General features: G+C 43.1%; 1 protein-coding gene across 1 annotated transcript in view; it reads left to right on the top strand.

Annotated features, from left to right (window-relative positions):
• The window catches only part of LG04H3orf33 (linkage group 04 C3orf33 homolog), a 48,759-nt gene extending 24,238 nt beyond the window's left edge, over positions 1 to 24,521 (top strand). The window contains exons 4-5 of the mRNA XM_073626070.1: positions 5,548 to 5,708; positions 19,593 to 24,521. Coding sequence (XP_073482171.1) covers positions 5,548 to 5,708; positions 19,593 to 19,874 — 443 coding nt within the window. The 3' untranslated portion in view covers positions 19,875 to 24,521. The remainder of the gene's footprint in view (positions 1 to 5,547; positions 5,709 to 19,592) is intronic.
• Positions 24,522 to 25,472: the final 951 nt, after the last annotated feature.

Genomic DNA, 25,472 nt, shown 5'->3' with positions numbered 1-25,472 from the left:
TTGTCGGAAAATCCGATCGCTCTAAACGCGGTGACGTAAAACACGTACATCGGGACTATAAACGGGGCAGTGGCCAATAGCTTTCATCTCTTTATTTATTCTGAGCATGCGTGGCACTTTGTCCGTCGGATTTGTGTACACACGATTGGAATTTCCGACAACAAGGTCCTATCACACATTTTCCATCGGAAAATCCGACCGTGTGTACGGGGCATAAAGCCTAAGTTTAGTAAAATTTAAAAAAAAAAGCAAACGGGAATGAAAAATGCCCCTTGTGCTTTTGGCTGCTCTCTTAGTTTAAATCTTCTATCCTCTGCCACCCCTAACACCCCCCCCCCCCCCCCAACTCCTGCAAGTACAGCTTAGTGTACAATTGCGGCTTTTGCCAAGCTAAATGAGCTACTGCGCAAGAGAGTGACACCATCTCAACCCAGCTAATTAAAATGGCCAAAGATTGAAACCCAGAAGAAAACTGGCCGAAGATGTCAGCAGTCGGAACTGCATCATTGGAATGGAGGTGAAAAAATTCCACTTTAAAGTTATTTTTTTATTACACACATTTTTACAGTAATTTTCTGCGGAGGTCACAAACTGGTATCAGACACTGACACAGGAGGTCACAGAACAGGTGACTTGAAGCGGAATCTAAGGGAGATCTTTGCTCAGGTGATTCGCAATAGCACTGAGCAAGTTTAAATAACTTTCCCAGACATGACATCGGAGAATGTGCCCAGCAGCACTTCTCAATAAGAATCAGCAGGTGAGGTGTGAGAAGACCTAGACACACAGAACGATTAACCACTTATGGACCAGAAACATTTTCCCCATAATGACCAGGCCATTTTTTGCAATACGGCACTGCGTTGCTTTAACTGGCAATTGCACAGATGTGCGACGTTGTACCCAAACAAAATTGACGTCCTTTTTTTCCACAAATAGCGCTTTATTTTGGTGGATATTTGATCACCTCTTCTGTTTTTATTTTTTGCGCTATAAACAAAAAAAGACCTGCAATTTTGAAGAAAAAAAACTATTTTTAACTTTTTGCTATAATAAATATCCCCCCCCCCCCCAAAAAAAAAAAACGAATTTCTTCATCAGTTTAGGCCAATATGTTATTGTACTACATATTTTTGGTAAAAAAAAAAATTGCAATAAGCATATATTGATTGGTTTGCGCAAAATTTATAGCATCTACAAAATAGGGGATATATTTATGGCATTTTTATTATAATTTTTTTTACTAGTAATGGCGGTGATCAGCGATCTTTAGCGGGACTGCAACATTGTGGTGGAAAGATCAGACACTTTTGACACTTTTTTTGGGACCATTCACATTCATACAGCGATCAGAGCTATAAAAATGCAATGATTACTATATAAATGACACTGGCCTTTCTAACTGTGGGGGGAGTGTACTGACTGGAGGAGGAGAGTGATCGCTGTTCCTGATCACTAGGAACAGACGATCACTCTCTACTCCCCTGTCAGAATGGGGATCTGTTTGCTTACATTGATCCCCATTCTGGCTCTCTGTGGAGCGATCGCAAGTGCCCGGCGGACATCGCGGCCGCTGGCCACGCGAATCGGCTCCCCCGCCGTGCAGGGGGCGCACGCCTGCTATAGCTCTTAAAAGAGCCAACATACACCTACAGCGATTTGTGGTAACGAGCCGACCTGCTGCAGTATAATGAAAGTGGTTGGTCGGCAAGTGGTAAAGATTTGGTAGAAATGAATGGGACTTTATATGAGGTATGTGCGGCAACAGAAAAGCAGTCAGTGTAAAAAAAAAAAAACAATGTTTATTGCTTTAGTTATGATTACATGGCATGTTAAAAAAAATAATTCATAGATTTGTGTCCATATTGACAACATGTAACAAACATTGAATGTAATACTGGCAGCAACAACAAATTGATACATTGTATAATAAATATATGACCGCGGCATCAAGATAATACATTGTAGGATAAATATGTAACAGCCATCCTAGATGACACGGACCACCTCAGGGACAGAGTATAAAGATAAAATCTGTATATATAAAACTGGTTGAACCATCTAATGAAGATGAGATGCATCAAATCATCCCTACGTGTTTTGTGGATTTATTCCACTCTTCAGGGGCAAATGCATTAAATATCTGTGAAAAGAAACAAATATAAATAATAATAGAAAATATTATTGTATAAAAAAATCTTTTTTGTCAGGCACCCTTGCTAGATTGTTTTATACAATAATATGTTCTATTATTTTTTATATTTTTGTTGACTTATGCACCAAATTCAGGTAGTTCTAAAATGTGCCACTTCTGCATTATGTCCCACTGAATGTGGCAAATGTAAAAGCGGAGCTAATTAAAGCGGACCTTTAGTCATTTTTTCATCCTGCCATCTATTAAATCTTCTGCCCTTGTTTTTACTTTGGATAGCAAAACATTTTTTTCTGCCAGTAAATGCCTTATACTGCCCACTTTCTGTTTCTTGTCTGGTCATTAGCCTAGGCTTATGACATCATGCACAGCTCTCTCTCACTCTCCTGAGAGTTTGCCAGGAAGGAAGGGGGTGAGTCATAAGAGGGCCAATGAGAGCTGGAGGTGTGCCTCTGTGTCTGTGTAAAACCAGGAAGTGAACAGGCAGCAGCTTCAGCTGCCCACAGTTAAAATGGCTGCAGCCAGACTTAGTGGAGGGAGATTTCTGCAGCATATTTGACAAGCATAGAATCACCGTATATATAAAATAATATGCAAAGTGGTTGGAGGGAAGCTTCAGAATGGCAAAGATGTTTTTATTACAAACTATGTGAGCAGACTGCAGTTCCTCTTCAAGACCAACTTTATTTTGCTGTAGAGAAAACCTGGCTCAAGCAGATTTTGCAAAAGTGTCTCTCATGCATTCTAAAAGTAGTGCAGCATGAGCCAAATTCAAGTACATGTTTTAGACAGGTATATGAATTTGAATACTTCACCACTTTTAGAAAGCATGAGGTACACTTTTGCAAAATCTGCCTGTGCCAATCTTTATGAATTCCAGGGATTGTCGGGAATGCAATAAAACTATAACGACACGTTTCTGGCAGTAGTTTCCTTAAGAGCTATCTGTGCCTAATTCAGGTAAGCAAATGCGCCAGTGTCAATAACTTTACATGTGTTTTTATTATTACCCCCACTTTATGAACCTGTTGCTATACTGTTGACAGATTCTTAAAGAATTACTGCGAGTTCTCAGATTAAGAAAATGGCGGCAATTAAAACTAACTCTGAGCTATCAAACAGGTACACCAGTACTTCCAGTGGTGCATGTCTGAGCTTTGAAGCTTGTATGTGACAGCTTTCCGCACAATACTGTAACTCCAGCCCTGTTCAGCTGTCAGTAGAGAGATTCCGAAAGTCCCCATCCGGTCTTCCTGGCTGTTTAGTGACAGCACAAGGCAGTGGGCAGTATTGAAAGCCACTGTTGGACTGAATAGCAGCTATTAATCTGCCCACTGCCGTGCACTGTTAATCAGAAGCAAAGTGGTCCTAATGGGGAACTAGTCTCTCAATCCTTAGTTAGTACTAAACTCCTCAGCCATGCACCTGTTATTGTGATGAGCAGTGAGCGGGGAGGAAGGAGGGGAGTCCACTGAGGAAGAAGTGTACAGTATGGACACACCAACCTCAGTGCAGGGACTGACAGATTCATGTACCTGTCTCTGAAAGGGTGTTTTGTGCAAACACCAACAATTTCAGAGCTGTGCCCTGACATAATTCTAAAGGGTATGTCTACGACACCCTTTATGAATTTCCCAGATTATATTTTGGTAACTGTATAGTACTTGTAATGATAGTATTCTACATATAAGTTCCTTTTTTCACATTTTTATTTATATCTTTCTTCACATTTACATGCAGACCAAGCTGTCCAGCAAAAGTGACAGTTGAAGAGTTGGGACATACACAAGGGTGTGTACAATAGTCAGCACAAATTCATATGGCTTTTCTAAAATAAAAAAAACAGTTTAAAACATGTTGGCTAGAATTGGGCTTTATTTGGTTTGTTGCTATATAAAGACTCTAAAACTACACATCTACAAGGTGACAACACTGCAATAATGCCACTGTAAAATCTCACACCTAAAGATGGCCAGAAAGTGGAATAGGATGGGGATATTCCTGAACTTTTTAGATTCTCTCAAGTCCTAATTGATGTACGTCTGTTTTAACACATGAAACTTTGTCATTGTTGTAGAAAACATCTAAAATTTAAATGATACCCTGGTGTGCTAGCTTGATCGTAATTAACAGGTGCTTTGACAGATGCAGTATGTTCATGCCACAACCTCTGTCGTCAGTGTATTAATCTGGTGCTCAGTAGGCTTCCTGCAGAGCCATCTCTACTCCAAAATAATTGGATGCTTACAAGTGTAATTAACCATTCTAACTGCTCTGGCTGCATGTCTAGATATTTCATGGCTGAACTTGGAAATTACTCAATCTAGTGTTAATCTGGATTGTTAGAGATAACTGGATTCTTTTTCTGTTGGTTTGAAATTACAGTTTTTCTAGGCATAGTAATGTCATAGTTTGAAATTTGTATAACTAGCTAAGTAATAAAGTCAGACTAATGAGAGCTGAGTTCTGATTGATCACCATAGGTGATCAGGATGTGATTTCCACGATGTGTGCCCCCTGGGATACTTTTATCATTTGTAAACTTGAGACCAAACATCTTTTGGATGCATAGTTACACCCTTTTTTCACTCTCCTCTCCACTTCCTTCTCCCCCACTTTCTTTTATATAAGCCCTTGTTTGTCACTTTTTGTATTTTTATATTTGTACACGGTTTTTGCACGTGTGACTGGTAAGGTGTAGGTCCTTGGGCCTGCCCTGAAAGTCTTGGGAGGGGGTGGACATTGCCTTCTGACTTGGTTCACCCTCTGTCATGGGGTCTCCCTTCAGGGATGCCCCACCAAGTACTTGGGTGGGTCTGTTTCGGCAGACCCTCCAGAGAAAGGGTTTGCGTCTGGTGTCGGCCAGATGGACCAAGTGTAAAGTATCCCAGTCCGCGTCTGGAGCCTAATGCTCCGGGGGATCAGGGCAAGGTCCTCTGATTTTAGAGGGCTTGTGTACACCAGTTGCACGTTTTTGTGTTTCACTCTTTATGTGTGTGCACATTTTCTCGGCACCGGGTGAAGTTTTTGAGTGTGTTTCACACGCCACTGGCTTTCAAAAAAAGTTACACGCCTCCTGTGATATACAGTACATGAAGTCTATTCTACATGTGATAAAATGGCAATTTCTTAAGGATTTTTCTTGTAAGTTGTAATAAAGAAATGTGACAAACAAAAGACAACCCATTCTTTATGGACTTTTTTTAGGTATCATTTTATGTGGCTGGTGTTGCAGTCTACAGTACTGGTTCTTAAAACATCTCAAAAATTATTCAGCCATTGTAGTTTCCCTTCAAAATATGTAGTTGGTTCATCCAGTAAAACATTAATGCTATCTTAACCTGTCACTTTCTTGCATATCTAACTTTCCCTGTTACTCTTGTTGAATTCTCCAGGGCAAGGTCATGGCAGCCTACTGGTCAGACTTGCTGGAGTGGAATTAACTCCAAGTGGCAAGCATTGGTTGCTGACTAATCTTCAGCCTTCACAGAGGCTGTGGTTTCAGCTTCTAAACCGAGAAGACTCCACGCTTGATTGTTTCATCTTTATCAACAGGGTAAGAACTTGCATGTCTCATCAAAAAGTTATTTTTTACTATTTTAGCAAAAAAATGTTGTATGAACTATCGAAATCAAGAAAAAGGATCTGGGCTGCTTTGTGCAAAACCATTGCACAGAACAGCTAAGTTAAAAAAAAAAAAAAAAAAACGGAACCTTTAATGTCACTTTAAAGCGACTCTTCAGTCACTTGTGCAAAAATTAAATAAACAGCTATTCACCTGTCCCTGGATCCAGCTCTGTTTTCACCTGGGTCAGTTTCTTCACTAGTCTCCGGTTCCCGGCACCAGATTATTAACTGTGTACAGCTGGCTGTGACTGCTTGCAACTTTACAGATGGCTGTCTACTGTGCATGCGATAGCCGTCCTGTGCTTTGTGTATGGTCCTGCATCCTCCTGGGGATGGGGGAAGCTGCCTCTGCTGGGACAACACAGTGATTATTGCTAGCGGCTATAACTGCTGGCAAAAATCACATGTAAAAATCTGACATGCTTTCACAGCCACATGAGTTGTTATCTCACTGATAACAACCTTCCTGGCCCCCTACAGTCTGGCTTCTGACCTACTAACTGCTAAAACCAAAGGCCATTACTTCATACTCCTACTCTTAGACCTTTCTGCTGCTTTTGCACTGTCGACCACTCACTCCTCCTCCGTAAACATCACCGATCTTGTAATATTTCCTCCACTCACTCCTCCTCCGTAAACATCACCGATCTTGTAATATTTCCTCCTACCTGATCACCCCCTCATGGCTGACCATTGAGATCAACAGCACAATTATTGGTCCCTCCACACACGTTAAGGTGCTGGATGTCATCTCAGACTCGGACCTCTCCTTCGAGCCCCACATCCAATCACTGGCTAAATCTTGCCAGCCTAATCGCTGTTTAATTTCCAGAATTTACCCCTTCTTAAAGTGGGAGACCAATCTTTGTTTTTTTTTTTTTTTTTTTTTAGGTCATTGAGACACTTTGCTAATCCCAAAATAATACTCACAGTTTGGGTGTAATATTTCGGCCTCTGTCTGTTTTCGTACTGAAGAATAACTTTAAAAATGTGATGCTGGCTGTTTCCATCTTGCTTGTGGGCATGTGAAGCCCACAAGCATTGATTTCCTGGATGCGGTGAATGCTGTTCATTCACAGCTTGTTCACAAGCATGATCATTGTTCCCGCACTGAATCTTGGGAAGCCTGACACTAAGCTCCCAGGAGACAGTGCGGCGCCGGGGAAAGGCAATAAACACACCTACTCCCATGGGAGGAGGGACAGGAAGTGCCACAATAAAGTACAATATAAAGGTAATTACAGCGATAAAAATGTTTTTCGTGTGGCATTTGAACATCTATGCAATTAACTGAAGGGGGTAAGATTAAGTTAAAAATTTGAGTGGAACCCTGCTTTAACTAATGACACCACAAGAGAACGTATTCACTCCATGGATATCTATTGCCTTTACTACTGCAACTCTCTTCTTGCTGGCCTACCTTTACACAGGTTATCCTCTTTCAGTCTATCATGAATGCTGCTGCTAGACCTATACACCTTACTAACCAATCCATGGCTGCTGCCCCTCTCTACCAATCCTTTCACTGCCTTCCACTAACCCAATGTATAAAATTCTAACCACAACATACAAAGCCATCCATAGCACTGTCCCTGGTACATTACCGATTCCATCTCGAGATATCGGCCAAATCGTCCTTTCTGCTCCTCCCATGATATCTTGCTCTCTAACTCCTTTGTTACCTCCTCCCATGCTTGCCTCCAGGACTTCTCCGGAACCTCTCTCATCCTCTGAAACACCCTACCCCAGCATGTCCAGTCAGCTCCTACCCTGTCCACCTTTATGCTATCCTAGAAACTCATTTATTCAGTGAAACCTACCCCACCTCCACCTAAAAACAGTGCTTTGATCACCTCCATCAGGTCATCCCCTGCAGCTTTTACATTTTGTAGCACCCCCCCCCCCTTAGAGTCCATGATCACGGCCCTCCTATTCCTTATCTATTGAATTGTATTGTTATTGTACTCTCTCCACTATATATTGTAAAACGCTGCGCAAACTATTGTGCTATGTAAATCGTGTATTATAATTATAATAATAATATAGTCATTATGTATGGATTATGGAGAGTATCTTGTTTTGTTTAGTTTTTTTTTTTTGCTCTGTCTCTTCCGATCACATTTATTTTTTTTAGAATGTCAGAATAAATACATTATTAATAAAACAAATACAGTACAGTAAAACCTTGGATTGCGAGCATAATTCCTTCTGAAAGCAAAGCACTTGTATATCAAAATGAATTTCCCCATAAGAAATAATGGAAACTCAAATGATTCGTTCCACAACCGTTTATTCATAAGTACTTCAGTTTATAGTCCATATAAAAAAGATTATAGCAATCTGATAGGTTGTGTAACCATAAAATGTCCATCAACAAATGGCAGCCTCCATATAGGGAATTAGAAACAAAATCCAGCAGGAGCTACAGAGTATAAAAGAGAAGAGAGGCGCCTCTAAGTGTAGCAATATGGTTACATTTATTGAAGGTAAAACATTTGGCAACTCACACGGTTGATGAATAAAAGAGGCACATCTAAATATGCAGACATCCGGGGTAAAACTGTCTACATAGACCGTCCTCCGCACCACCGGCACATCTTAGTATAAGACAGAGTTCGTGGAGCAACTCTGCACATGCTCAGTTTGGTGTTTATTGCTAGAGAGATTTTTTTTCTTGGGAGGATGCATGTGATCAGAAAAGGTATTTAGCGGTAGCTGTTTATATTTAGTAAAATGATTGCATTCCCATGCTCTGTGTATTGTGGGAGACCAGATGCAGTATAGTGAATGCAGAGTCCTGGGTTTAGTAACAATTTAAGCATTTGATATGCTGGTCGTGTACAATAATATTAAGGGGTTGATTTACTAATGGCAATTAGGCTGTCCATTTTGCAAGGAATGTTGTGATATGTGTTAATTTACCTTAGCATAGTAATTGTGGTGAAAATTCACTTTGCATAGAATACCCAATCACATGAAAGGGAAAAAAAAAAAAAAGAAAAGCTTTTTTACTTGAACATGATTGGATGATGGAAATTAGCAGAGATTCACCTCATCCCCTAATCTAAGGAAAAACGCCCTTGCAAAGTGAACAGCCTATTTGCCTTTAGTAAATCAACCTCAGTGGTTATGCAGAACAAATTAGGCCATAATAAACCCCTCCTATGTTTTGTGTTTCCACATAGACATCATAAATAGACCTGTTCTATTAACACATATCACAACATTTCTCAAGATCTCCTGAAACATAACCAGAGTTGCTTGTTGTGTAATATGAGTTTTTTACTGAATACTTTGGCACAGTAAATATCAACTGTTAGAGGGAGAAAGGGTTTTCACAGTCCACATTAGAATATGCATGCTTTGGAAAAGTCAATTAGTTAGGTCAGTTTAGGGCTTGACAAATTTGCTTTGAATCTAGGAGCCAGATAAAGTTAGGAGCCTGTTTTTTAACCGCTTGCCGACCGCCCGCCATCATTTGATGGCGGCAGAATGGCTCCCCTGCGCAAATCGCCGTAGCTTTACAGCGGCTGGTTTAAGCGGTATATGGGCCACGGTACTGAGGAGCCGATGCGTATGCCCGGCAGCCGGGATGCCCCCCAGGCACACGCGATCGCTCCTGACAGAGCCAGAAGGGTCTGTGTATGTAAACACTCCAATCCACGTTCTGACGGGAGAGGAAACAGATCCTAGTATATAGGAACACCGATCAGTCTCCTCCCCCGGGCAGTCCCATCCTCCCCCTACAGTTAGAACACACTGAGGGAACATATTTAATACCTTGATCGCCCCTAGTGTTAACCCCTTCCCTGTCAGTGACATTTGTACAGTAATCAACGGCTATTTATAGCTCTGATCGCTGTATAAATGTCAGTGGTCCCAAAAAAGTGTCCAATCTGTCCGTCGCAATGTCACAGTCCCATTAAAAATCCCAGATCGCCGCCATTACTAGTAAAAAAAAATAATAATAATAAAAGTGCCATAAATATATCCCCTATTTGTAGACGCTATAACTTTTGCACAAACCAATCAATATACGCTTATTGGGATTTTTTTTTTTTTTTACCAAAAATATGTAGAAGATTACATATCGGCCTAAACTGAGGAAAAAATTTGTTTTAAAAAAAAAAATGGGGGATATTTATTATAGTCAAAAATATTGTGTTTTTTTCAAAATTGTCGCTCTTTTGTTTATAGCGCAAAAAATAAAAACCGCAGAGGTGATTAAATACCACCAAAAAAAAGCTCTATTTGTGGGTAAAAAAGGACGTCAATTTTGTTTGGGTACAGTGTCGTATCGCAAAAAATGACCTGTCAGGAAGAGGGTAAATCCTTTCCAGGCTGAAGTGGTTAAAACAGCTGCCCGGCACCCAGAAACTGCATGTCCGGGGAGTTGGGCAATAGGAATTGCTCACACCTGGTGCCAGGCCCAGACTGGGACAGAAAATAGGCCCAGGCATTTTAGAATGAGCAGCCCAGACTCATTTTACCTCAAGCCATTAAATGGACCTGGAGCCCGCCCCTCTATACCCTAGATGGCACATTGAATGAGATCATGCGGACATAAGTCATGTAGCCTATCCACATTGTATCCATCCTTTGGAATGTTTGTGGTTGGTTGCCCACCTCCTGGCCGAGCCCTGAAGCCATACAAGCTGAAGCCGTCAGCATCTTTTTCGCATGCGTGATAGCATCCCTAGGAGGGCTCGTGTTTGTGTTAAGGTGTTGGGCTTATGTGCTGTCTGCCATGTCCCTGCACAGAAAACAAAAGAAGTTCTAAAAGTACGAGGCGCCATGGACCATGTATACCATGAATTGGAGCGTTAGGCCGGACAAGAGGTTCCAGTTTTGTGGAGGAATAATAAGGTAACCAGGGGCTGAGTGGGAAGGAAAGAATTTCTAGCAGCTTCCAATTACTGTTGGGGCAAAACACTCTTTCTTCTTTTATTCCTCACCTCAGTCACTGCTGCAGCTTCTTTGCAGAGCCACTCCACCACAACACAGGAAGCCCGCGGGGTTGACTCATTTGAAGTCATAACCACTGCATCCTTGGTAACCATTGGCTGAGAGGAAGTGGGTGGCGGTGCAGCCCGCCTCCTGCTACCTCCTCAGTCAATGGGTAGCTGAAGTACTCTTTTAAGCCCCTCCCTCTTGACTTCACCAGGAATTTCCTGGTCCCAGTCCCAGTCCTGCCAGCTAGCTTGCTATGTGAGTGGGCAGGGATGACACATTTTAACCACTTAAATACAGGGTGCTTTTAACGTCTTCCTGCCCATGCCAATTTTCAGCATTCAGTGACAATGACAATTGTGCAGTCATGCAATACTCAAATGAAATTTTGACCTTTTTCACACAAATAGAGCTTTCTTTTGATGGTATTTAATCACCACTGGGTTTTTTTATTTAAATTTTTTATATATAAAAAAATTTGAAAAAAAAAACCACATTTTTCTTTTAGTTTCTGTTATACAATTTAGCAAATAAGTAATTTTTCTCCTTCACTGATGTGCACTGGTGAGACCGCACTGATGGGCTGCACAATTAATCGTTAAGAATCAAAATTACAATTCTACTCCCCTCCCGATCTTAAAACAGCATTTCCAGATTCTGTGTAACAAATGCAGAAAGTTCTCTGCTGACTTCTGACAGCTGACAAAAAAAAACAGGCAGCCTACCAAGTTTATCTTAACATCGCTGATAACTATAAACATTGTAACATTTCGTTCTTAGATCAAAGGGATGAACTTGGTCTGTAAATGAGGTCGGTTTAACCGCTTACGGACCGCATGCCGTCATTATACGGGGGCACTTTGAAGAGGAATATCGTTGTTATGGCAGCAGCTAGCTGCCATAACCCCGGTATCCTCTTCTTCAGTGGACGATCCACTTGCAGATAAAAGTGGTCTCAGTGGTGGATTTGCCACAAGATCACTTTTATCGGGGGCGGGAAAGGGCCCCCCCTCCCACCGATCTCTGGTGCCCACTGCCAATTACTAGAGCCATTTGTTTTTGCATTTTAGTGTAAATATGATATCTGAGGTCCTTTTGACCCCAGATCTCATATTTAGGGCCTCTTTCACACTGGGGCGGTGGGGGCGTCGGCGGTACAACAGCGCTATTTTTAGCGCTGCTGTGCCGTCGTTCTTGCAGCGGTATTCGGCCGCTAGCGGTGCGGTTTTGGCGGCCGAAAAAGGGTGCGCTAGCTGGCGGCCGAAAAAGGGTTAAAATCCCTCGTACAGCGCGGCTATAGCTGCGGTATTGCCGCGGTATAGCCGCGCTGTCCCACTGATTTCAATGGGAAGGAGCGGTGAATACACCACTCCTTCACCGCTCCAAAAAAGCGGTTTGCAGGACTTTTTTCACTGCCCTGCCTGCGCACCGCTTCAGTGTTTTCACACTGAACAAACAGCGGAGGCTGTTTAGGGGCGGTTTGCAGGCGGTATTTTTAGCGCAATACTGCCTGCAAACCGCCCCAGTGTGAAAGGGGTCTAAGAGGTCCTATCATGTTTTCTTTCTATTACAAGGGATGTTTACATTCCTTGTAATAGGAATAAAAATTATACAATTTTTTTTTTTTTTTTTTAAAGAATAGTGTAAAAATAAAAAACAAAGAGTAAAATCAATAATCACGCACAGAAGCGAACGCATACGTGAGTAGCGCCCGCATAGGAAAACGGTGTTCAAACCACACATGTGAGGTATCACCGCGATCCTTAGAGTGAGAGCAATAATTCCAGCCTTAGACCTCCTCTGTAACTCAAAACATGCAACCTGTAGAATTTTTTAAACATTGCATATGGAGATTTTTAAAGATAAAAGTTTGTTGCCATTCCACAAGCGGGCGCAATTTTGAAGCATAATATGTTGCATATCAATTTACTCGGCGTAACATCATCTTTCACAATATAAAAAAAATTGGGCTAACTTAACTGTTGTCTTATTTTTTAATTCAAAAAAGTGTATTTTTTCCAAAACAAGTGCACTTTTAAGACCGCTGCGCAAATACGGTGTGACAGAAAGTATTGCAACGACCGCCATTTTATTCTCTAGGGTGTTAGAAAAAATATATATATAATGTTTGGGGGTTCTAAGTAATTTTCTACCAAAAAAAAATGATTTTAACTTGTAAACAACAAGTTTGAAAAATAGGCCCAGTCTTAAAGTGGTTAAAGAGGAACTGCAGTCTGCTCACATAATTTGTAATAAAAACATCTGTGCCATTCTGAAGCTTCCCTCCAACCACTTTGTATATTATTTTATAAATAATGTGATTCTGTACTTGCCAAATATGCTGAAGAAATCTCCCTCCATCGAGTCTGGCTGCATCCATTTTAACTGCCTGTTTACTTCCTGGATTTACACACACAGAGGCACACCTCCAGCTCTGCAGCCCTGCAGCTCTCATTGGTCCTCATCCCCCCTCCATTCCTGGCAAACTCAGGAGAGTGAGAGAGAGAGCTGTGCATGATGTCATAAGCCTAGGCTAATGACCAGACAAAAAACAGGAAGTGGGCTGTATAAGGTATTTACTGGCAGAGAAATAATGTTTTACTATCCATAGTTAAAACGAGGGCAGAAGATTTAATAGATGGAAAGTTAAAAAAATGACTGAAGGTCCGCTTTAAAGACTAAACCTTTTTCTGACACCTGCTGTTAAAATCAGTATTTTTTGCTAGAAAATTACTTCGAACCCCCAAACATTATATATATTTTTTTAGCAGAGACCATAGAGAATAAAATATTTTATGTCACACTGTATTTACGCAGCGGTCTTTCAAACGCATTTTTTTTTTTTGAAAAAATACTCTTTAATGGATTTTAAAAAAAATCTGATCACATGGTATAGGGCCGCTATGATTGGCCCTTTACCGCAATCTGTGATCAGCTGTGTCCTAAAGACACTGCAATCACAGAGTGCGCCAGATGCACGTCCCAGGGGGCATGCAGGGGGTGCGGTTCTGGGAGGATGTCCATGGACGCCCTCCCAGAACAGACAGGCGCTGTAGCCGTCTTTTTGGCTATAGCACAGTAATGAAGTGGACAACTGACGATAGCCCAAGCGCCAGGATGCAAATACTAGTCTCCATGGCGACCTGGGGGCTGGGATTTGTCGAGCCCTGGGTTAGATATTTGACTTGGTACTGCTGCTGAAGTGCCATGTTGTGATCCTAACATATGATTGATTGCATGTGTGCATGTACAGCTTTGGATTTACAGAATTAGGTTGGCCCTAAATGAGTAGGTGTCTTTCATCTTCCCATCTTCAAAAACATTTAGTAATTGGTATGCACAGATGTGTTGAATCAGGATGGGAGCAGTCCTAATATGGCTACTCTTATAATGGACACCACAAACGGTTTCATTCTCAACTTTATGAACAGTGGCGGCCCGTCCATAGGTGTGAGAACAAATCACTTCCGGCGGGCTACAAAAAGATGGCTGCCGCCTAAACAACTTGTGTTTAGTGGAGAGGGGAGGCCCCTCCCCTCTCCACTAAACACATGGAGAAAGACAGGAACTAGCTGCAGCTGAAGGGGAGAGACAGACGCGTCATGAAGGAGGGCTGTGCTGCCGGGGACACAGATATGAGGAGGACCCTGCTGCTCTGCTGATGGGAACACAGATGTAAGGAGGGGCTCCGCTGGGGACACAGATGTAAGGAGGGACTCCGCTGGGGACACAGATGTAAGGAGGGACTCCACTGATTGGGACACAGATGTAAGGAGGGGCTCCTCTGATGGGGACACAGATGTAAGGAGGACTCCGCTGATGGGGACACAGATGTAAGGAGGGACTCCGCTGATGGGGACACAGATGTAAGGAGGGACTCCGCTGATGAGAACACAGATGTAAGGAGGGACTCTGCTGATGGGGACACAGATGTAAGGAGGGACTCCGCTGATGAGGACACTGATGTAAGGAGGGACTCCGCTGATGGGGACACAGATGTAAGGAGGAACTCCGCTGATGGGGACACAGATGTAAGGAGGGACTCTGCTGATGGGGACACTGATGTAAGGAGGGACTCTGCTGATGGGGACACTGATGTAAGGAGGGACTCCGGTGATGGGGACACTGATGTAAGGAGGGACTCCGCTGATGGGGATACTGATGTAAGGAGGGACTCCGCTGATGGCGACACAGATGTAAGGAGGGACTACGCTGGGGACACTGATGTAAGCAGGGACTTCGCTGGGGACACTGATGTAAGGAGGGACTCCGCTGATGGGGACACAGATGTAAGGAGGGACTCCACTGATGGGGACACAGATGTAAGGAGGGACTCCGCTGGAGGCACCTGATGTAAGAACGGATTCCGCTGGGGGCACCTGATGTAAGAACGGATTCCGCTAGGGGCACCTGATGTAAGGAGGGACTCTGCTGGGGGCACCTGATGTAAGGACGGACTCCGCTGGGGGCACCTGATGTAAGGACGGACTCCGCTGAGGGCACCTAATGTAAGGACGGGCTCTGCTGGGGGCACCTGATGTAAGGACAGACTCCGCTGGGGACACCTAATGGCATCTGGGTGTGGCAGGTGACACGCTCAGGGCTCACATTGATTCTGCATTATGGTGAGTTGAATGATTTAATTTTATATTACAATGTAATAATAGAAATAATGCGCTTCAATCATCCTGACACCATAACAACCATGGTGCCGGGATGAATGAAGTGCTAACATCAGGTGTTTGGAGTATCTTTATCTGCTGATTGTTAAACTTTCTAGAATACATATATTTCTATTGTTGTGTAGGATCTGGGCCTGCTGTCCCTCCCTCTCTCCCTCCATCCCTGGTTCATCTCAGATGCTAACCACACCCCCTTAGAGCCACACCCTTTAAGTCACGCCCACTATTTCGCTGAAACTACACCCATTTTCACAAAGTGGGAGTGGTCAAAAAGGAAGGGCAGGGTCTGGCGCACCCCCATTCTAAAACTTCACCAGCCGCCACTGTTTATGAATAAGAAAATTGCCGCCAAACACTTTTTTTGTATTGTAACTTTATTTCCTGCATTTCTTCCAAAAATGTTGTATTTTACAAATTCAATAAACAAAATTTTAACGTGTATCTAGAAGATTATATGTATTAAAAGAGAAGTGCGGGAATAAACAATAAAAAATACATACTCACCTAGCTGGATGCAGCATCAGTCACCCGCTGCCTCTAAGACCGAAAACTGAGCAATCAAACATTGCTGATTGCTCAGTTCTCGGTCTTCAGACTGCAGGGAGCTGATGACCGTCAGTCACCGGCTCTCTGCTCTGCCCCTCCAGTGCTCACTGGAGCACTGGGCTGTGGAAGGGATGGGCACGGCTGGCTCATCTCACAGTGGTTCGCAGAGAGGCTGAACCAGCTACTGGTCCAGGCATCTGGGTGAATCCTGACATTAAAGTCGTGATCAATCCAGAGCCTGGACCGACTGAGTGACGACTCAGCCCTGAAAACGGGTCACAGGAATGCACTACTTCTTCTTGGCCCTACTTCTCCTTTAACAGTGAGCTTATGTTAAAGGAAGGGGATAGATAAATCACAATAAACTGTATGTGTATATATGGGTAAATTTGAATATACATAGTTACATAGTTGGTAAGGTTCAATAAAGACAACAGTCCATCCAGTTCAACCTGTGTAGATGTTTGTGTGTTCATGTGGAAACTATTTCCCATATCCCCGTTTTATTGTTTTAGCTAAGATGCACATCCAAGAGTCTTTTAAAACTATCCATACTTCCTGACCACACCACCGATTGTGAAAGAGAGTTCCACATCCTTACAGCTCCGACTGTGAAAAATCCCCTACGCAATATGTTGTGTTTTGCACAAATTTACAAAAAGTGTTAAAAAGCAATGTCATGGAAGAAACTTTAGTTTCCAAATGGTAGTTTTGTATATTAAATTTGTATGTATGTGTTTGTATGCACATTCCTTAGCATACCCTAAATGTTCCTTATTTTGAAGGACAGTGCTTCTTTTGGAACCAAATTCCTCTGTCCCTCCTTCCTCAGTTATCCATGTTTTTGGCCTGATGTAAGGCTGTCTATAAAAAATGTATTATTTAGTTATTAAATATGTTTTACTGCACTAGTGTTTTATCTAATCTTACCTTTACATTTTTTTTGTTTTTATTTTAAAAAGCTGAAGTGATATCAAAATATAAACCAGTCATTTTGTGTACAATAATCCTTATGGTCCATGTTGCAGGAGGAGTTCTTTGCCTGTATACTTCTATACTTCTAGCTATAATGTGGGCCTCCTGTAATATGGAGGGCCCAAGATCACCAGCAAGCCATTAGTTAATAGTCCTTATTGGTCTCACAAAACAGGCAAACACAAATAGCTTTCACAAAAAGTACAGTAAACAGTTCACACTCATGCAACACAGTTCTCCACCAGTCTCTCAGCCCCACACTAGGTTTTTGGATCTCAGCAAAACACCAATCTCCAGAGGGTCCATCCATGTTCACAGTTGAGAACCGCTCCACATTACCTCACAGATACCTGCTGTTTCCTTCCTGCTACTTTTCAAGGCTCCCTTGCATGTGGCGTAACCTCTTCAGGGCCAGAGTCCCTGTAATTATGTTTTGGAGGGTTCTTTTCCCACCCAAAAGTCTCTCTGAACCTCCAAAATTCTGGGTCCCTAATGAAAACGTAACTAAACAATCCAGAGAGTACAGAAAATCAGTCCTCTTCGCTCTGACAGGATGATCTGCATGGGTGAGAACCCTTGAGTACTAACAATGTCTGTCGAGCTCTCCCTTAAGGGTACCACAACCCAAATAGTGGGGACATATACCTGCCATCCAGAACACACTCCCAGCATCATGTTCAATAGTTCAATATATAATGTATATATACAGTGTATATATGTGGGAGAGTGTGTGTGTGTATTTTTTTGTATATGAGAAAAGGTTGAAGGGATTTTTTATTTACTGAGTACACAGAGTAACATAAGAGGACAATCAGATCAGTGTAAGCACAGAACAAACCTGTATTTCCTGATTTTCTTGAGCAACTTCAACTAGCCATTTTTTTACTTTCATTTTCAGCATGTGTTCAGTTAAATAGGGCCAGTCATGACTGAGCCTTTGCTAGAATCCAAGTATTTAGTCATAAATTATAACTGTGCTGATTCCTGTAAATTGACCAAATTAGCACATGTCTCAACAAACTTTGATTGAGGAATTAAAGGCCAATCAGCTTTCAGAATACAATAGTCAGCAATGGGAGATTCCTCCATTCACACTGTTTAGCATGGATGGGGGAATCTATGAAAATCTGTACACCTATGGCCAACTTTACACACACTGATTTCCAACTCCACAGTGATAACAGTATAAAACACATATCCCTGGATTCCCTCTTTTTGAAGGGTTCTGTTCCCTCATACTGTTATGCACACTGATGGCAAAAATATATTGTTCATGGGTAAGCAGTCACATTTATAATTAAAGAGGAGCTTCAGTCTCCCCAAAAAATTAAAACACAGCAGCTACAAATGGTAAATGTTAAAGGGGGAGGGAGGAGGCAAGCAAGGGGAACTTTCAATTTTGGGTGAAGTTCTGCTTTAAAGAGGAACTTTACTCTCCCTATCCCTCCCCCTTTTCATTTTTAACTCCCAGTTACCTGGTTGCAGGTCCTGCACATTTAAGGTACTCACCGGCATAGCGGATTTAGCGTTGTCCTGCTGAGATACGCTTCTTCTCTGCACCCCCCTTGGTCTCGCATGGCCATCTTCTTCTGTCACGTCATCAGTAAGCTGTCAGCACTTCTGGGTTAAGCCGATGGCTTCACTGATGTTGAGCCTCCTGGCCCAAAAATGTCAAAATACAACATGTTTTCAGTGGTTGGTGGAGACCAAGTCTGTCCAATAAATAAAGTAACATTTTTTTTTTATTTAGCAGATCATTAGGGCCATTTGGTGCCCTTTCAGTTCTCAGTTATTGTTTCATATGTTTCATGTCACTTTTTGTTCATTAATCTTATAATTCTTCACATTTTTACTAAACCTGCAGATTGCTCTGAAAGAGATCCTCAGGCAAAGTTTCCTTCACCAGACATGCACGTTCCTTGGCTGTCAGGCACTGTTGGTTATCTTTATTCATCCTTGCATCAGTCAAGATTAATAGAGAATTAAAAGGATAGTCAGCATGGTATATCTCTTATGACACTTATGCCAGTCTCTTGAAATCAACTGATAACATTTTGACAGTTTTGGAAGGGAATTGGAAAGCTTATAATGCATCTTTAGGACATAGCCCTCAGAGAAATTATTTTTCTGGTCCTACAGACAATGGCCAATGTATCTGGACTAACAGGATAATTGTCTCATCTGTCGTTTGAATAGAGTGCTCATTCCTATTGATTTTTCTCTCAATGTATGTATTACTATCAGGGTTATGGCTCCTGTAGGTCTTTTTTCTTTAACTTTGACGCTGCATAAGATATTGGTAATTTATGAGAGATTAATAGTGGAAATTACCTTTGTATGGACATACAGAATATTGATTATACTGTATTATTAATGTATTGTGTGCTTTTTTACTTTTTTTTTTTTTTTTTTACAAAGCTGCAATGTGACTAAGTGTTATAATCGGTGTTATAACACCCCTTAAGAGTCCTTCGTATCTGTGTCCTTCATTTCTTTGCAAAGGATATTATGTCCAGATAAGGGCTAATGGATATAACACACAAAACTGGCAAACATTTGTTAACCTATATTAATGTTTTTGAACTATAAATGAAAGTGGAACAAACACAAGAGTTATCGTTTGCCTATAACATACCATTATTATGTCTTTGCTTACTCAGGGAAGGTTCTTTAATGAATGCCTGAACGTCTTACTACTTAAAGAAGGACTGGGAAGAGCTGCTCATATTCCCAACATACATGCAGAGCGTGACCACCACTGGACATTTTACAAACAACTATTACAAGCAGAAGTTCGTGCACAGAAGTCAAGAAAGGGCATCTGGGAACAGGAAAAACTTCTTAACGTTTTTAAAAATAAAATGTTCACTCTTAGTATTTTCCAGAGGACAAAGCAACTCATTAATTCACTGGTCACACATTGGAAACAATTCAAGAAATGAGAATAAATTTAAAGCTGTACTCCAGGAAAACTAAAAGCCTTGTCTGCACTGCAAAGCTTAACTGCTCGTTTAGTTAGTATGATAAGAGCGGCTGTCCTCTACTTCTCCAGCAAATGGCGTTTCTCTCCGCCTCGGCAGTGTCTCCTGGTGTCCTCAAATCCAGTGCAGGGCTATGATCTTGACGGTGTCGGAGGACCTTGGGTTGCCAGAATGCAGGGGAAAAGAAGCTGTAGGGATCAGTCTAGCAGCCCAAAAAACCTGTGGGAGTGGAGGTACATAAATTGCTGTACCTGGTCCCCTAGGCATACACCTTTTGTAGTGCAGGGCCCACTGCAAGGGAGGATTTTTAGTTTTCCTGAAGTTTGGCATTAAGGGTTGTTTATATGTACAGCAAATTTACATGTTTGTTGCTTTAGCTGATGTAGCTTGGGCCCTGTGTATCATAAATGATCGCCATAAAGACAACTGCCTCACTCTACGTCTTCTTGTCAGGATAAGGGAGGTCAGGAAATGACAGTCGGATCAGGTTTCAGGGCTGCTGGTAACAATGCTGCATGCTGATTTTATAGCTTATTTGTGTGTGTATTTATATATTTGTTTGTTAGTTGGAGACACTTGTTTAGTGTTTATTGTTATTGGACTCATAGCAGCCACCCTGTCTGTATAGATGTCTCCAACATAAACATCACAGATTAGCTGCACAGCAGACAGCATAATCTGAATATACCTTTTCCGATACCCATTTACTACCATAGCTCCAAAAGTCCTGTGGTGTACTATAAGAAAAAATATAGGTTTCTTTTCTGTGAATCTGTGCCTTGTTTTTGGCTGCCTGGGGTAAAGAGAAATCTCTGGAACCACCAGGTATGGGGTGCATGTGACTTGCTCTTTCTCCTCACACATTAATGCTTGGTGGTTGCCCGCTCAAGCATCCAATGCCTGCACATGGGGTAAAGAAGGAGCCTCCAGCCTTTGTGAGCTCCGATTTGTGACTTGGAGCCTACATAGGACATCCTTCTATCTCCCAGCAGACAAACCGAGCAGAAAGAAAGGTGAGTTAATCTGGCCATACACTGTTGGAATTTCAGCCGATTTATGGTGAACCACTCAGCATCCCTCAATTGAAAAATTGAAGGAGCCAGGTGGAAATTTGTTGAAAGAACAGCAGTTGCATCCAATGAGATGCAGCTACTGATCGTGTATTTTGACAGCCGAAGGGTCAGTTGTCAATATAAAATAGCCACAGCGGGAGAATTATCCAAGCATGGAGGGAGGAATCTGTTTAACTTTTTCCTGTTCAGCATGCAGGATAAATGGAAAAAAATCTATATGTGTATGGCCAGCTTAAGCGCAGCTGGAGGGCGTGGCAGTTAATTGTATCTGCACATGTTAGCTGCCCTTTCAGAATAAAAGTGTATTTACTGCCATTATTTTTGTCAGAAAGAAGGGAGATTTTCCCTTCTCTAAGGGTAGATTTTTACCACATGTGGTGGGAATGCATTGGGTGCCTATTCCAGCACTATCCCACCACATGGACAAGGCAAAATGCCCTTTCTCCTGTGTGCTTGGTTCATACCACTGCAATGCAGTGGTTTCTGGGCACAGTGCGCTGAAAAAAGTACAGCATGCAGTACTTTGTTTCAGCGCAGTGCACAGCAATCCACTGCCTCGCACCATGTGGCTGGTGTGAATGAGCCCTTAGTCATTTAGATGCGTATTGTGTATGTAACCTGATACCCTGCAATTCTATTATGAAAACAAACTATTACGGCTATTTAGAGCAATGAGTTTTGGCCTTTTATGAGACCAGAGCTCTGTAAATTCTTCCAAATCCTTTGATGCCCTAACAGTAAAGAATAACATTTATAGTCATGCAATCATGATATGGGAATGCAAAACATGTATTAACATGCTGGAAAGCTCTGTATGGGGCTCTGTGTCACTGTGGAAAGGATAAGGGTTGTGAAGAGGGTTAGGGGACTTTGCAAACTTGTTGGCCCTGGTACTGTTGGACACTGAGGTTGAAGGTGTTATGGAGACTCTGCAGCAGGCTGGTGGGGCACTGTGGGAGCTTGAGGAGCATTGTGGAGGCTGAGGGCTCCCAGGGGGCCTGAGGGCACTATGGGCGGTTGGGAGGCACTGTGGAAGGTTAAGGGATCTTCAGCTGCCAGGGAGAGGAGAGGGCACGGTCAGGCAGTGACCTACGCCATAGTATTTGATAACCACTGATTTTAGAGCGTAAAAGAATATGAGTCCTCAAAAACCCTGACATCTGACTTTGCCCTCATCGCTTGCTGGCTACAAGTGGTAAATGTGAAATGTTTATAAGCAGTGTTTCATCTGTAGCTGACTAAATATTAAGAAAGGAACTTTAACTGAAGATAAAGGAAAAAAATATGCAAAACACTATACATTCCCTTTAACAACTAGTCTGACTCTTGAGCCAAGCTTTTGCACCAATGTACAGAATGGTCCACTAGCACTAAGGTGTAATGGATCTAATATCTTGAAGCAGTGGGTACCTCTCTCCAGTACTTCAATAAAAGTGCTTGAACAAGCTCTTTGAAATCGTTTCATTATTTGTATAACAGTGTTCCTTTAAAGTCAATTTCTGTACATTGTTGCAATTGCTGCCTTGTGGGTTAGTGTAAGTCAGGGGTAGGTAACCCCCGGCACGCAAAGCCTCTTTTGCCAGCACACGACTCCCTTCCCAACAGCAGAACAGTGAAGGGAAGTGTCAGCGAGACTAATGCATTCAAATCTCACAATTCCCCATGCTGCACCTGCACTGGGGGAAGGCACTGTGTCCCCACACATTGTAAACGATGGGAAACATTGATTGGTTATCTAACTTTGTTGTAGCTGTGGTCGGTCATCAGCCCTTGTGATGATGAAGAGATTGGGTGCAGTTCTGCTAAGGGGGGCAGTCCCTGTTTCCAGGAGGAGGAGGACTGCGATTGGCCAAAGCCAATCACAGTCCTGCTAGCCCCGCCCATCATCTGGAGGAAGATGACTCGCTTGGTTGCCACTACCAATCTCAAAGAAGGGATTTCACTGTGATTGAGAAACCCACAATCAGGTGACAGTTTGTGGGATTACTGTTAAGCTTTTGGGAACTTTGTTGAAAAAGAAAATATATATTTAGACCCCTTTCACACTGGGGCGGTTTGCAGGTGCTACTGCGCTAAGAATAGTGCCTGCAAACCGACCTGAAACAGCCGCTGCTGTGTCTCCAGTGTGAAAGCCCTGAGGGCTTTCACACTGGAACGGTGCGCTGCCAGGACGGGAAAAAAAGCCCTGCTAGCAGCATCTTTGGAGCGGTGTATACACCGCTCCTTCACCACTCCTGCCCATTGAAATCGGTGGGGCAGCGTGGCTATACCGCCAGCAAAGCGCATCTGCAGAGGCGCTTTGCGGTGGTTTTTAACCCTTTCTCGGCCGCTAGCGGGGGGGGGTAAAATCCCCTGCTAGCGGCCAAATACCGCCGCTAAAATGACGGTAAAGCGCCGCTAACAATAACGGTGCTTTACCGCCGACGCACCTCCCCGCCCCAGTGTGAAAGGGGCCTTATTTATGTGTTTGTGTGTATGAGTCGCTTACTACTGACCCCTCAGCTCTGCATCATCTACTACTACCAACCTCTACATCACCTACTCCCAACCTCTGAACTCTGCGTCACTTACACCTGACCCCTGAACTTTGCATCACTTACTACTGAACCCCTGCACTCTGTGTTCCTTTAAGCCGCAGCCAGTATTCAGCACAATGAAAATCACACCCAAGTTTGCTGAGGCAATCGGCGGCGCACTTTTTCTCAGCTGCGGGGGCCCGATCTGGTGCATAGGCCCACTGCTTTCAGAAAATGCCCCTGACCTGAGCTCATCATTGCGTATCCATTCCAGATGCTTGTATGTGACATCGCATACAAGCACGTGGGCTGGATGCGAGAGGTGGATCAGCAGGATGAGTTAGCCAGGACAGGTAGATGTGTCTCATCTCTGCTTCCTTGCACTACTTTGCATATCCCACATATAGATGAGAAGAGGGTACAGAAGTGGAACAGATAAGTAGGAGGGTACAGCGGTGGGGCAGATGAGCAGGGGGGTTTAGCGGTGGGACAGAAGAGCAGGAGGGTACGATGGTGGGGCAGATGTGCAGGGGGTACTGTAGTGGAAGAGATGAGAAGGGGGTTTTGCGGTGGGACAGAAGAGCAAGGGGGTTACAGTGATGGGGGCAAATGAGCAGGGGGTTACAGTGGTAGGACAGAGGAGCAGGAGGTTCATTGATGGAGCAAAAGAGCAGGGGGGTACAGGGGCAGGGGAAAAAGGAGGTACATTGGTCGGGCAGATGAGAATGGGGGTTATAGTGGTGGGAGCGATGAGAAGGGGGTTCATCGGTGGGACAGAAGAATGGGGGTACAGCGGTGGGGCAGATATTCAGGGGGTACAGTGGTTGGGCAGGAGGTTCAGTGGTGGCAGAGATGAGAAGGGGGTTCAGCGGTGAAACAGAAGAGTACAGTACAGGGGTAGGGCAGATGAACAGGGGGTTACAGTGGTGGGAAAGATAAGCGGGGGGTTCAGTGTTGGGGCAGATGTGAAAGGGAGGTGCATTAGTGGGACAGATGAGCAGGGGGTTACAGTGGTGGGGCAGAAGAGTAAGGGGGTGCAGAAGTGGGGCAGAAGAGTAAGGGGGTGCAGAAGAGCAGGGGGTACAGAGGTGGGGCAGAAGAGCGGGGGGTACAGAGGTGGGGACAATTTGCAGGGGGGTACAGTGGCAGGGAAGAGGAGAAAGGAGGTACATTGATGGGACAGATGAGCAGGGGGAACAGTGGTGGGGCAGATGACAAAAGGGGGTTACAGTGGTGGAGCAGATGCGTTCAGTGTTAGGACATGTGAGAAGGTGGTTCAGCGGTGAGACAGAAAAGCATGGGTGTACAGTGGTGGGGCAGATGAGCAAGGGGGTTACAGTGGTGGAACAGAAGAGCAGGGTGATACAGTGGTGGGGCAGATGTGCAGGGGGTACAGAGGTGGAGAAGATGTGCAGGGTACAGTGAGGGGAGATGACCAGTGGGGGGACATATTTGCAGGGGGTATAGTGATCTGAGGTGTGAAGGTGCAGGAATTGGGGCTGATCTGGGGACTGGAGGTTTGAGAGTGCAGGTTGTTAATTAGTCACTATTACTCAAGTAATTTACAGAATTTACTTTATAAAAAATCCTTTTCGTGATAGAGAGTGTGAAGTTAACATTTTTTTGTTATAAAATCGGCATGCTCAATTTGTTTGAAAACACTTTTCAGCGCACTGTGCTCAAAAGGTTGCCTACCCCTAGTGTAAGTGATGTATTTTTATTATATGTAATATTATAAATAAAACATGTTCTGATTCACTAACAGTATGCATTTTTAATTTAGAGACATGTGGTAAACGTGAACCCCTGTCCATCATCCCACAGATAATAGCATGTCTAATGTGTTTATTTTATGTTTCATCAGACGTTTAGATCACTTGGGAAATCCTTTAAAATGTTCCTGGAAAGTCATCAGAGACAGCCAGATGCTGTAGGATTGTTTATGCAGTTCATTGTTCCCCACCAGCTTA

Source organism: Aquarana catesbeiana, linkage group LG04, assembly GCF_042186555.1.
Source record: "Aquarana catesbeiana isolate 2022-GZ linkage group LG04, ASM4218655v1, whole genome shotgun sequence".
Classification (NCBI taxonomy): Eukaryota; Metazoa; Chordata; class Amphibia; order Anura; family Ranidae; genus Aquarana; species Aquarana catesbeiana.
Note: the sequence above shows the minus strand (reverse complement) of the source record. Positions and strands in the feature narration are given on the sequence as shown.